General features: G+C 37.2%; 1 protein-coding gene across 4 annotated transcripts in view; it reads left to right on the top strand.

The window, feature by feature from the left end:
- The window catches only part of MORC1 (MORC family CW-type zinc finger 1), a 160,458-nt gene extending 147,432 nt beyond the window's left edge, over positions 1–13,026 (top strand). For 2 of the 4 annotated variants that reach the window (XM_031662990.1, XM_031662988.1), the window contains 3 exons: positions 1,595–1,648; positions 7,647–7,841; positions 12,153–13,026. In XM_031662990.1, the coding sequence (XP_031518850.1) occupies positions 1,595–1,648; positions 7,647–7,841; positions 12,153–12,290 (387 nt within the window). In that variant the 3' untranslated portion in view covers positions 12,291–13,026. Of the gene's footprint in view, positions 1–1,594; positions 1,649–7,646; positions 7,842–12,152 lie in introns of those variants that run through there. The other 2 variants (XM_031662989.1, XM_031662991.1) reach the window with 2 other exon arrangements.
- Positions 13,027–13,907: the final 881 nt, after the last annotated feature.

The following is a 13,907-nucleotide window of genomic DNA, read 5'->3' as shown; positions in this document are numbered from 1 at the left end:
TTATTTTTTATTTTTTATTTTTTTGAAACTGTGCGGGAATGATAGAATATCCTGAATTTAATCCTCAGTGAAGAAAAATGTAAAGTGTTTCCAATAAGAGGACCTAGAATGGCTTAAGTGAATGAAGATGAACATCTTTACACCAAATGGTGATTCGTAATTAAACCTATATTTGAAATCATTGTGACTGTGAGTTACATAAGGTGGAAAAGATCTTACAGACAGATAGTTGCAGAGATGAAAAGAAACAGGACGTAGTCCCTGAGTTCCCTCTCCCCCACCAAAAACAAAGTTTCTGTTCCTTAGATACACCTCATCAGCTGCTTATTATGAGGAGCTGAGCTGCGGATTGGATAGGTCAGGCACATTAGATATCCAAAGCACTCATCTTACTGGAATCACCAAGACATCACTGAGATAGATGAAGAAAATTGTGTCGACCAAACCTCCTCTCAGAAACAGTACCAAATGTGATTGGAAAAAAATCTTCCAACAGCTACTTGGGGTGCAAAGAGTAAGCCTCACATCTATGGGCTATGCTTCAGTAACAATGAGTAGTCTACAAAGGGCTCCCGCAGGGCTGCGGTGAAGTTGAGTGAGGTGTGCATGCCTGACAAGCAAGCTGCTCAGCAGAAGTGGAGGGAAGAGCTGCCTAGTGCAGGAGGATGGGAGGTCTCTTCTCCATCTCCATGCTCACTGTTGCCTGTGGAGATGATGGATATAGTTGGTATTGGTGAAAACAGCACAAATTATGAATGCAAGAAGGACTATATGAGTCTGATTCTGGGCACCATCCCTAATTTTCTAGTCTGTAATCATTGTTTCTGCCTCTTTACCCTCTACTCTCACCTCATCCTCTCCCATGGGGCTTCTGATTCCACAGCTGAACTATGACTGTTCTTGTCAGGGCCACCAGTGACCTCTTGATAAGTGCAGTGTCACTTTTACCTGACCTGTCAGAGGCCTTCAACCCAGGTGACCACTTTCACCTTCTTGAAGCACCTTCTTTTTGTAGCTCCCTTGACTGCACACTGCCCATTTTTTTGCTTTCCTCTCTCCCATCTTCTTTGTGGCAGCTCCTATTGTATGTGGTTTCTCAGTGTTGGCATGTCTGAAGGCTCGTTCCTGGGCCACTTTCTTTTCTCTATTAAATGCTGTTTGTAGGTGACCTCATCTAATCTCTAACTTTAAAACATTAATACTACCCCCCACATGCCAGTGACTTCCCCATCTGTTTTTCTGGCGCTCCCTTCCAAGAAACCCGGACTCCAGCTGCCCTCTTGACATCTCCCTTTGAATATTTATTATTTTATCGCTTCATTTTTCTTCACCTTGATTTCTGTATCTGCACAGTTTTTTTAACTGTGCTGTATTCATTTATGTAAGCTGACTTAATCCTTTTTTGGAAGGAAGCAAACTGTAATTTAGTTAATTAATTGAATTAGACTCAGACTTAAAAGGCCCATAGTGCCAATGTTGGCCAGTTCTAGACTTTGATGCTTTTTATACTCAATGCTTGCATGATATAACTCTGCTGTAGACAGCAGATTCTCTAAAAGCTAATATCCTGTTCTATTATCATTTATGAAAACAGCTGGAGCAGTGCCCAGAGCATATAAACAAAAAGCTGAAAATGTGTTTCAACCAGGTAAGCATCCTTTCAGTATCACCATTTATATTCTAAATGATCCTGTGTTCCAAAGGATAAATAATGTACATTTCCAAATGTTAGGTTTGAAAGGAAATCAAATTTGCATTCACTTATCGAGACTTATATTAATGTATAGCGTATCAGATGTCATAAAGCAATATCTTTTTGAATTTTAAAATACTAACATTTCTATAACATAAAGCTATGAAACACTTGGAATAGGACTGTATCTTGAATAGGAAACAGGACATTCTGAGCTTTTAAGAAATATTTTCACTGAATCCTCAAAATGCTAGACTGAAGCATAAATTTTAGATTCAAGTTTTAAATTATTTCAAACAATTTGATATCTGAGTTTTTTAATTACCTTAGCAATAGTTTTTTAAGTTAGTGATTTTTCCATTCTAAAAGTGGACATAAAGGTAATTAATGCTAATATAAGAAGTAAAAGCAGTTTTTAAAAATTCATCCATAGCCTCAAACCATTCCAAGATCACTGATACTAATATTTTTGTGTATTTCCTTACAACCTTTCTCTTTCTCTGCGTAGATGTTTTTTAACAGTTATCAATACTGTGTATCTAGTCCTTAAGGATTTCCTGGGGGAGAAAGAGTCCAGAGTGCCCTTCAGTTCTACTACAGAAATATCTCAAAAAATCATATGCCCTCAAATCTCTTATTTTACTCTTAAAAAAAAAAAAAAACCCTGGGACTCCAAGTTGTGAACTTGGCCAAGCTGACATAGGGGATGAATGTTGGAGCCAGGATGGCCATGAAGGTTCCCAGATTCATCGCACAGGCCAGAGTAGCCAAGAACTTTGACACCAGGATCATACTGAAATGTTAGGTCTTTGTTGACACTTTACCTGTGCTTTGTCACCTAGCCACCAGCTCCATCATTAGTGCAAACATTAGCATCTTCTTCTGTATGCTTATGTTTACAGCCATCTTTGGAAAGCTCTCATAACATGAAAATCTGTAAAGATGAAGAGGTGACTGGCACTTCTTGGAGTTGTGCAAAGAATGACTCTAAGCAGAGACACTGCCTCATTCATAGTTTTTATAGCTAATGGAGTACATTTGCATTTGATCTTAGCCAAAAGTCCAAGAAGCAATTATAATGGAAGACATCTGAATATTCTTGTTTTATAATTGAAAAAGAATGGTGAAATAAATTCCCCAGAGACGTACGACAAGGCAAACTTGACAAGTAGAACCTAAACCATATTCCTTCTTACAAAGACAGTCTTAAAGTTCAGACTGGGCCTAAATTTAACAACCTTTGTTGATAGGTTTGCCTTTGATGTTTCTATCAACTGGATGGTGATAAACAACTGGAAATGAAAGAGGGGGGTGTAGTTATTGGTCTCCCATTACTGTTCAACTAAAAAGTCAATTTATTTTCTGAATAAAATTTTGCTGAAAAAGTAATAACTGAACATTTTCAGTTTGAAGTTACTTGTCAACATTTCCTAACAAGAATAAAAGACAAAGTTTACTTTCAATATATTTTGATGCTGTTCTACCACTAATATTATTTTCATCAATAATGTAAAACTGGGATTAATTGATTGAGAGCCACTAGAGCCAGGCACTGAACTAGGTCTTTTCTACATTAACTCACAACTTTGGTAGGTAGGTACCACTATCTCTTTCAGTAATGAGGAAATAGAGATTCAGAAAGATAATATTCCAGTGTCATGATCAGATTCAGAATTGGAACCCTGATTTTCCGACTCCAAAGTTCTTTTCATTCTACTTTTTTTTCAACTTTTTTTGCTCACCCCCTCTATTTTTGTGTTGCTTTGTTTTTGTCTTGAAATAGGATCTTGCTACATTGCCCAGGCTTGTCTTGAACTCATGGGTTCAAGCAATCCTCCTGGCTTAGCCTCAGAGTGGCTAGGATTACAGGCTTGTACCACCACACCTGGCTATTTCATCTTATTCTCATCCAGACTTTAATACTTCATCTTTGTGATAGAGGTCTCATGTTTTACTTGCAATAAGTATATTACAACTTCTCAACCTGTTGGTGTAGAAGAATTATTTTTAACTAGCTGGAGACCTGACATTACATCATGAGACATATATGGAGGAGATGCTGACAGTGATATATTTATGTGGGGTGTGTGTGGTAGATGGGTTGGCTTGTTGGCCCACCAGGAATTCATTGTCCTAACTGAAAGTCTGTGGGAGTCAGCTTGAGGAGCTTATCAGTAAGGCTCCTGGATCTTCCTGTAGCTCTCCATTTACTGGCTAGGGTACTCTGATTTGAATACACTGTAAAACTTAGAAATGTGCTAAGAATTATACTGTCATATAGCTGTTTATCCAAGCTTATATATACCCTTTTATATCTGTTTCTAAATATTTTTTCCAATGTCTACACCATTAGTAATGGAGCCAGAGTGAATAAGATACGTGTTTATTCAGGGTGAACAGTGTTAGCGTAGATGATGAGCTGTATCCCCTTAACATGCAGGGCAAGTCGGGTTCAAAAAATCAAAGCAAGATAAACAGTCAGGAGACCAGAAGTTTCTGTTGAAATGAGATCTTGTAAGTGAAACACAGAACAACTTGACTGAAGGTGTGTACATTTAATGAAGAGAGCCACATCACAGCATAGGAGAAACTTACATAAGTCACAGGCTTCCTTGGTCACAACTGTGGCTTTCATAACTACTATTGTAGTAGTAGCTGATTCATAATGGCATTGGTGGTCCTGCATCACCTGACTCAAACCATCATCTTTTATTCTTTCCTCAGAAGCCGTCTGTTCCAGCTAAAATGAGTGCCCCAGAGTTGTTCCAACTTACTTAACACTGGTCTACCTCTGAGCCTTTCCCCTCCTGATATTCCCCAAAATACTCCTATCCACTCTCCCAATACACAGTCGGCCTCTTGAAATCCTTCCCCTCTGAGCTTGGTCAATATTATCTTTTACGTGAAGACTCTCAGTTTCTCCATGAGAAATTAATCTTGACCTCTCTGTGTTCTGGGAGAAAGTTAAAACTTTGTTTAGCATTAATTAACATTTCTACCTTATAATAGTTTATTATATTTCATTTTCTCCTCAGTTAGATGATAGAATCCTTGAAGTTAATAATTCTGTCATCAAACTCTGTATTCTAGCAGCATGCAACCAGTGCCTTTGAATGCATCTGGATCTTCATAGTTACATGTTGAATCAAAGTCGATTGTTTCTGCTTTAGTGCCTGCCAACATAAACACTTAAATGAATATTCCTGTTTGTATGCTACAAAATCTATAGATGTTGTAGGCCTTCCTTACTTTGCACAAACTCATTAGGATTTTGGAGCTGTGAAACTGCTAGAGCTCCTACTCTTTGAATTCAAGGCAGAAAATTAAAATCTCAGTTAAATATCCTTTCTTTCAAATACTAATTCCATTCTGAATTAATGTAGTTCGGAAAGAATTTGGTTTGTGATCTGCAGATACCTCTACAAGAGTGGGTTTAACCAGCAGAACTAAGCCTCTCATCTTGCTACAATTGTTTTCTCACCTTAATTAAAATGTTAACACAAAAAAAAGCTAATACAACTAGATGTCCTTTTACACTGAGCTTGAAAAGTTGTCAAAATCGTTACCTTTCATAGAAACTTCCTGGAGAGTTTAGCAGAACCTCCTGGAGAGAAAGGGAGGAGAGTAAACCAAAAAGCTGGCCTGTAGTATTTGACAAAAACATAGTTTACTGGTTACTAAAAGGTAAACTTTCAGAGACTGAATGACTTTGTAGTGTACTATATAAACATTCTTGGTCTCATCTCGTATTAATAGTGTCGAGGCTTTTTGTTTTTGCTTTTTTCTTTTAATTTCAAAATAATTATAGATTCATAGGAAGTTGCAAAAATAATACAGAGAGGTCCTGTGTACTCATCGCCCAGTTTCCTCCAGTACATAATTATGGTACGATATCAAAATGAGGAAATTGAATTTGGTAAAATGTGTGTGTATAGTTCTATGTCATTTCATCATACATGGAAGTTTGTATAGCCATTACCGAAACGAGGGTGCAGAATTCTCATTACCATAAGTATCTCCCTTATGCTACCTTTTTATAGTCATATCCACTCAGCCCTTCCACAATCAACTGTAACTCCTGGCATCCAATAATCTGTTCTCCATCTCTATTGCTTTGTCTTTTCAGGAATGCTGTAGAAATGGAATCATATGTATGTGTCATTTGACAATTGCCTTTATTCAGCATCACTTCAGGTCCATTTAAGTGTGTCAATAGCAGGTTCCTTTTTATGGCTGATTTGAGCAATACTGTTGTTTTTTCAAATAATATTTCCATAATGTTTGCTGTTTTTGATATTTCTTTGATTTGTTTTGGTTTATTTTACTGTGGCTTTTATTTTTATGAAAAAAGTGTTTTCTGACTATTATTCAGCATGGCAAAAGCTGTAACATTCTAGAGTTCTGAAAACTGTGAGTGGCTAGTGACATGTGAACTGTATGTAACGCTGTTCTCCTTATTCCAGCTGAGTTGGATTATTCCTCCTACGCCACCTTCAGGCAGTAGATGTCTCTCCCTGGGTTTGCCTGCAGCCTCTATAGGAAGCATCTCTGAAGCTTCCTGGTGGAGGTGGTGGTTGCCTTAGTTTTAAGGCATCAACTTGTAGGTTGAATTAAAGATGTTCAAAAGTGGATTCCCTTCCAGGATCTTTAAATATAGCCTGGGTTTCAAGGCAGGATTTACCCATGTGTTTGAAATTCCCTTGCTGTGAGTGCTACATTATCTGCTGTCCTGAATCCCTGCTATTTAGTGCCTTACTTGTGGGCACAAGGTCCTTATCTTCCATAGGATTTATTTGCACTTGTATTATCTCATGCTGTAGACTAGAGAGTTCTTGAGGGCAAAGACTGTACCTTATATATCTCCACATCATCTATAATCAAATGCAGTGCTTTCGAGTTAGGAACTAGTTAGTGAATATTTATTAAACAGAATTTCCTACATGTAGGGATTTTCGCTTGCTTGTTTAAAGGATTTTGTAGAAAAAGGGGAAATTTGTGAGGTCAGTGAATGCTAAAGGAGATGATGTGGACGTCAGAGAAGGGTCTGCACATAGTCAATGTAGTGGAGGGTCTGAAGAGGGAAAGGTAGGCCCAAAAGACAAATGAGGCTACCTCACCACTTTCTTGGCAACCCAGTCATGTTAGAACACAGAAATCTCCTTATTACATAAACATCCAAATGCTTATCAAAGTGGAATTTGCCCTGTGTCTCTTTTCTCAGAATATCACTTGGCCTTCTAGAAATGTTTATACAAGCAATTAATGTCATTCTGAAACCGAAGCATTTGGCCTCTCCATTACCTCTTTCTACTTCATGAGTGCCTCTGGCACAGCATGAAATTTTGGAACACAACCAAGATTCTTCAATTAATGAGGGTCATATATATAACTGCCTGTACTTTTTGTATCATGGTAAGGAACCCAAAGAGAGTGAGAACAGGAATTCCTCTTTCTGTAGTTTCTGTGCTTTCTAGATGCTACGGCCTTGCCTTACAAGTAACACTACATCATCTGCCAGACAGCCCCAGGTGGTGGGCCATTCTGTCATTGCCTGTGAATTACTGGTGTTGCGGAGAGGGAGTCACAGGCACCTGCTCATTTTGTGCCTTAAATAATCTGGTGATCACCATTGGGAGAACAGATTCAACTTTTACAAGGTTTCTTCTTCATTCCAGAGCAGAGGTCTCCAAACTCACTGTCATGTGTCTCTTTCCTCCTCATAATTACAATTACTGAAATATTATACATTTTTCTCTTCTTAGTCTTCCATCAGAGTGTATGTAAGTTCCTTAAGGGTATCAACATTTCCTAAATTTAGACCACCTGTAGTACTTACCTACAAAGTTGACACTTGGTGCATGTAGGCAGAGTTGGAATATGAAATTGTCTAGTGATACTAGGGGGAAAGTAATATTTTAAAAACATGCTAAAACTGTTTTTAAAACATTCCCAGATACAGAATACTTACATGGTCCAATATGAAAAAAAAATAAAGAGGAAATTGCAGTCCATTATCTATGATTCAAATACAAGAGGAATACATAATGAAATCTCTGTGGGGCAATGTGAAAATAAAAGAAAAATCTCTGAGGATAAGTTGAAGAATCTTCGTATAAAACTGGCACTATTGTTGCAGAAACTTCAACTGGTGAGTGAAAAAATTGTATTTGAGCAGTAGGAGTAGACTCTCCGGAACGAGAACTCAGCTAACTTCTCTTAACATTGTCATTCACTTACTGACCTGGACAAGTCACTTAAGTCAGCCCTTTCTCTCCACGTAAGGATTTCAAAATCCTAAATAAATGAATTGTGAAAGCATATATTAGAACATTTAGAAACTTTGTGTTCTTTCGTATCTTTTGTTTGTTTGTTTTGTTTTGTTTTGTTTTGAGACGGAGTCTCGCTCTGTTGCCAGGCTGGAGTGCAGTGGCGCGATCTTGGTTCACTGCAACCTCCGCCTCCCGGGTTCAAGTGATTCCTCCTGCCTCAGTCTTCCAAGTAACTGGAACTACAGGCGCACGTTCTTTTGTATCTTAATTCAGAATCTTTGCTTGGGCTGTTGGTATAGCATGATCACCTTTGGTGTCCCCTTAATAACATGTGACCAGTAGGTAATTTTTTCAGTTTTTTCAGACAGCGAAATATTTTACTTTACTTTTATTTTAATGCATAAATAAAAATAAACCCTCTTAATCTTAGAGGACAGTTTGGGAGAAGTCAGGAAACATCATGTAAGTATGGAATACTGTCAGTTTTGTTTGTGTGTTTTAATGTATGAAGAATTGAGTTATGTGATAGGTTGAACTAATGAGGAAGAGCCCATCTTCTGTAATACATGGAAATGCTGCATACAATACAACAAAACTGAAAATACATGTAGTCAAGATTGAAAGTCTTCCTGTGGATTCTAGAAATAAATTGAGAAATCCAAGCCAGAACAGTGAGCCTGGGGAGCCTGTGGCATTTTGTCCTCAAATATAGGCCCTGAGTGCTGGAACAGGAGACAGAGCCTTCATGGGCCACGGAAGGTGAGGGGACAGGAACTGGGACCCTTATGGAGGATTGGCTAGAGGATTGGATTGCCTGGCCCTTGAAAGGGCTGGGGAGAGACAAGGAAACTCGCCATACATACATCTGTATAACGTGTGAAGAACATGGACCTTGAAGCCAAACTGCCTGGGTCTCAGTCCTGGTTGTAAACATTTAAAAGTGGGAGTCCTTTCCCACTTCAAAAAAATAAATCTTTTAATTCATCTGAAATTTATATTAAGTACAAGACAAAATGCAGAAAAGCTTTTTTTGTTGTTGTTTTTTGCTTAATTTAAGTATATTGCCAAAAGTCCCTCTGCCCTTTGATGGTCTAGGCAACAGTTAAAATGTTATTAAAATTTAAAAGGATGTTTAATACTAATTTTTATATAAATGTAATTGTATGTGTGCTTCTATCAACCATAGCGCTTCAGCCAATTTGTCTAGTTTATTTATTGCTATGAGAGTAGGATTTCAGTAGAGCTCCTTTTGGTTCTTGTGGCTGTGAAGGATGCCAAATGTTTTCATGTGTTGAAAGTCTGGTATGGAGCCTAGCACATGGTAGTGTTTCAGTGACGATTATTGTTTCACTTAACAAGTAAACTAGAAAGACCAAAGAAATTCTGTATCCTTGAGATTGAATACCACTTCCTGACTATTAAACAGGTTTATAAAATAATTGACTTTCATAATAGCAAATCCACATTTGGCTAAGAAAAACTGAAAGAATAATCATTTACTACTCCTCTGCCAAACCTCTAGGTTCTTAAGCAGCAGCCAGAGTAACCATACTAATTTAATTTACTGTATTCACAAAGTTTGGTAGGCGGGTGAAGGGCTTCAGCCAGCAGAGTATGAAACTCTTTTGCCTAGTCTCAGTGGAGAGGCACTTAAAGGGCTCCTGCCCAAATGTATTACTCTCATCCCCCGACATGAAAGTTCTATTTCACAGTCTCTGATTGCCAGAGCCACTGCAGTAGAGTACAGCAGAGAATTGAGATGAGGGACCCAGAGCAGATAGAGGTGGGGCAGGCACATGAAGAAGCCGAGCATGGAAATAATGTAGCATCCTGGAAGAAGTTTAGTCCACCAGGCAGAGGATAATAGCCAAAAGATCAGATTATATCTAACAGGACGAGAAGTGCTTTGTGTCAGGGTCACAGGGCATTCTTCAGGGTCAGCGAATATTTGGAAGTCAAGGTAAATATCAGCATCATTGTAATCCATCTGTAGGAACAGTATCCCAGTCAAAAGCTGGAACTCAGTACAATTCAGCCTTGTTAGAGCAAATCTATGGTAGAGGGAGTAAAGCTGAAGCACATTTTATGGAACCAGAGAAGAGATGCAGAGGCAAGGTTAATGGTGCTAGACACTTAGTGCTGGGATTGCTTTTGAAAGGCCCTTCCTAAAAAATCCTCTTATCTATCCGCTCAGTTGGAGAGTTAGTTGATCCCATAGTTGGGCCCAAGGGAATGAGATTTAGATCAGTCAGCCAAGAGGGAACATTCAAGGGGAGCTCAAACAGTTTGTGGAAAAATGGGATTAAAAGTTAAAAGTAAAAATGTAAACTTTATTTTTCAACATAATCTCCATCAAGGTCAAGACACTTATGTAAACAATGGCAGCAGCCTTTCAGTCCATCTCTAAAGATCTAAGAGTTCTTGGAATTTAACCATGTCAATGCTGTCTTTTTTACATTATTAAAGAAAAATGGATGCCCTTTACAGATTTTTTTTTAAAGATTTTTTTAAAAAGAAGTCAGAAGGAGTCAGATCAGGACGATAAGGTATGCCTAATGATTTACCGTCAAAACTCTCACAAAACTGCCCTTGTTTGATGAGAGGAATAAGCAGGAACATTGTCAGGGTGGAAGAGGACTCTGATGAAGCTTTCCCAGGCGTTTTTCTATGAAAGCTTTGGCTAACTTGCTCAAAACACCATTATAATAAGCTGGTGTTATTGTTCTTTGGCCCTCAAGAAAGTCAACAAGCAAAATGCCCTGAGTATCCCAAAAAACTATTGTCATGACCTTTGCTCTTGACCAACCACTGTTGCTTTGACTGGACCTCTTCCACCTCTAGGTAGCCATTGCTTTGTCTTCAGGATCATACTTGCAAAGCCACATTTCATCTCCTGTTACAGTTTTTTGAAGAAATCCTTCAGGATCATGATCCCATTTGTCTAAAATTTCCATTGAAAGCTTTGCTCTTGTCTGCAGCTGATCTAGGCACAGTGGTTTTGGCACCCATTGGGTGGAAAGTTTGCTCAAGTTTAATTTTTCAGTCAGAATTGTGTTAGCTGAACTACTTGAGATGTCTGTGGTGTTGGCGATTGTTTCTGCTATTAATTATCATCCGTCTTCTCCAGTTAGAGCATGAACAAGATTAGCTTTTTCATTGCAAAGGGATGTGAACAGTCTGACACTGCCAGCTTCCTCTTCAACATCATCTCATCCGTTCTCAAGTTACCCGTTTATAAACTGCTGATTTCTCTGTTTTTAAAAATTACTTGCCATAGTCCTATAGCCCCCTGAGTCTAATCTCATCCTTCTGTTATAGGCTCTCTGTTGGGGACATTGTCCCCATAAACTTTTTGTGAAGCATGAATGATTTTACCGTTCTTCCACCCAAGTTTCACCATACATTTGATCTTTGTTCTTGCTTCAATTGCAGCAGAATCCATGTTGGTCTGATAGTGGCTTCTTTCAAACTGGTTATCTTATCCTTTTAGTGCCTCAAACCACATTCTGGTCAAATATGTCATAACAACTTAGTGTGAGTTTATTTTTGTTCAAAAATTTTGAAATCCGTGCCTACGTAGTTTTTTCATAATATGCATTTTCCATGAACTTTTTGAAGACCCCCCCTCACACGTCTAACTGTTCATTGGATCGAGAAGCCCAGGAAAGGAGAGCATGAAATCCCCTCAATAGGGAGCTGAGTAAAAGAGAGAAAGGGAGGATAAAGAGAAGGAGACAGACCAGGGTAGTAAGCCAAGAACTGAGGGAAAAGACACTGCAATGGAAATAGAAGAAACAGAGAAGACAACATTTGGCTACTTGTCTATTTTTTGCCTATAAGGCTAAAGATTCATTAATTTTAAAAATAGGAGATGACAGCCTGTAACAGAGAAGGATGAGATTAGACTCAGGGGGCTTTAGGAATATAGCAAGTAATTTTTTAAAAAGAGAAAAAACAGTTGTACTAACTTCCACTAAAGAATAAAAAAATGAACCAAGTTTCTAACCACTTGTTAGCATAAAATTACATTAAATGAGAAAACATTTTGAAAGGTTAAAAGCATGATTCAAATGTAAGGTGGCTTTTGTTGCAGCAGGAGTCATAGGGAAGACTGTTAGGAAGCTGCCCAAATTACAGGAATAAGCTCTACAGCTTCTTTCCGTGGTGTGACTGTTGCTTCTCTTTTCCAGGGTGGTCCAGAAGGTGACCTGGAGCAGATTGACACTTATTTAGAAGCTTTGCTTAAAGAAGATAATCGCCTCCTCCAGAACAATTTAAATAAAGTGACTATAAATACAAGACATAGACTCCCTTTAGAAAAAAAATGAAAAGATTCCTGAAAATTAAGTCAGAGAAGGTATTCCCCTTTAAAAAATGCTGATAAGAAAATTAGAAGATTCTTTTAAAATTTTTTCTTTTTTGTTGTTACTGTAAAGTCTATTCTGTTTAACAATAAGAAATAAGAAATAATTTTTTTCGAATAAGAAAATTGTACACTCTAGAAATGGAGACCGATTTACAATTTATATATCCCCTAATCCTATTGTCTAAATCTTCCTTTTCTTTCAGAAATATTAATAATATTTAGAGTTCTCTTAATTTTCTTGTGAGCTACTGAAAAAAATGAAAATGTCACTCAAGCTTAAATTTTGTTATTCCTTAAAATATTGTTATTGTAATTTTGTTATTCCTTAAAAAAATTTAAAAGCAGATGTTTTCAAAATCAATATGCAAAGGACTACAGACTCACCTCCTCTTGAAGATGTTGAAAAAGAAAGACTTTATGCCCTTTCTCCACTATAGCCAACACTCAGTAAAGCAGAAAGTACAAATCCTCTCAAAACTGAGATATAGCTTATATAATTTTATTATTTTGTCATAGTAAAATAATAAATCTCCTAAGCATAATATGTATACATATTACACATAGGTAAAAATTGTTGTTTTACATTTACATATACATAAAGAAGCATGTTTTTACACTTTTCTTGATAAGTGGTTGGTTTTTTTTTGTTCAGAAATGTCTGAAACTTTAGACAAAAATAATAAAACATTTAATATTCATTTGTGAAACTGTATAATTTGAATTTATGTATATGAACATAGCAAAAGCCTGGAACATGGAAATGGAATATGGTAAACTCTTTATTTCATTTTTGCCTTTAGCCACTTAAATACTCTTCTCAAGAGGCATGTTTTTACCAGTTACTTGTAAATCTATCCGCAATCAATTATCTGTAAAACCATATATATCATGATATAGCTATAGATATGGATGTAATGGCATCCAAAAGATGGGGCTGTTGCTTTTTCCACTCAATATACCTTCAAGATCATTCCATATTGAGACCAATACATGTAATAATACATATGTATCGAGAGATAATGAGATAACCTCTCATTATCTTCAGCTGCTCCTTATTATTTCATTCAATGGAAATACTAAATCTGTTTAACCATTTCCTTATCAATGCATGTTTAGGTTTTTATTGTTCGTTTGGATTTACATATGCACAACAGTGAATATCCTTATAAATTTGTTCATTTCACACAGGTACAATTATGTCTGTCAAATGTCTCAGCAAACGAATTTCTGGATCAAAGGGTATATGCATTTTATTATGAATAGATATTGCCTAATAGCACTTTGAAAAAATTGTGTTAGTCTACACTCCTACAGCAATGTATGAGTTCCTGTTTCCTCACACCTTCACCTACCTGGTGGATTACAAGACTTTCTTATCTTGCTGATCAAACAGGTGAAAAGTGGTATATCCTTGTAGTTTGAACATACATTTCTTATACTTTGAGTGTGATTGAGCATCTTTTCATATGTTTAAAAGTCATTCAGATTTTTAAATTTGGACTTTGTCAATTTTTCTACTTGGTGGTGGGTATTTTTCTTACGGATTTGTAAGAACTATCTTCACAGTAGGGATATTATC

The sequence above is a fragment of the Papio anubis genome, chromosome 2 (genome assembly GCF_008728515.1).
Source record: "Papio anubis isolate 15944 chromosome 2, Panubis1.0, whole genome shotgun sequence".
NCBI lineage: Eukaryota > Metazoa > Chordata > Mammalia > Primates > Cercopithecidae > Papio > Papio anubis.
The sequence above is the reverse complement of the archived record's forward strand: the minus strand, read 5'-3'. Positions and strand labels throughout refer to the sequence as shown.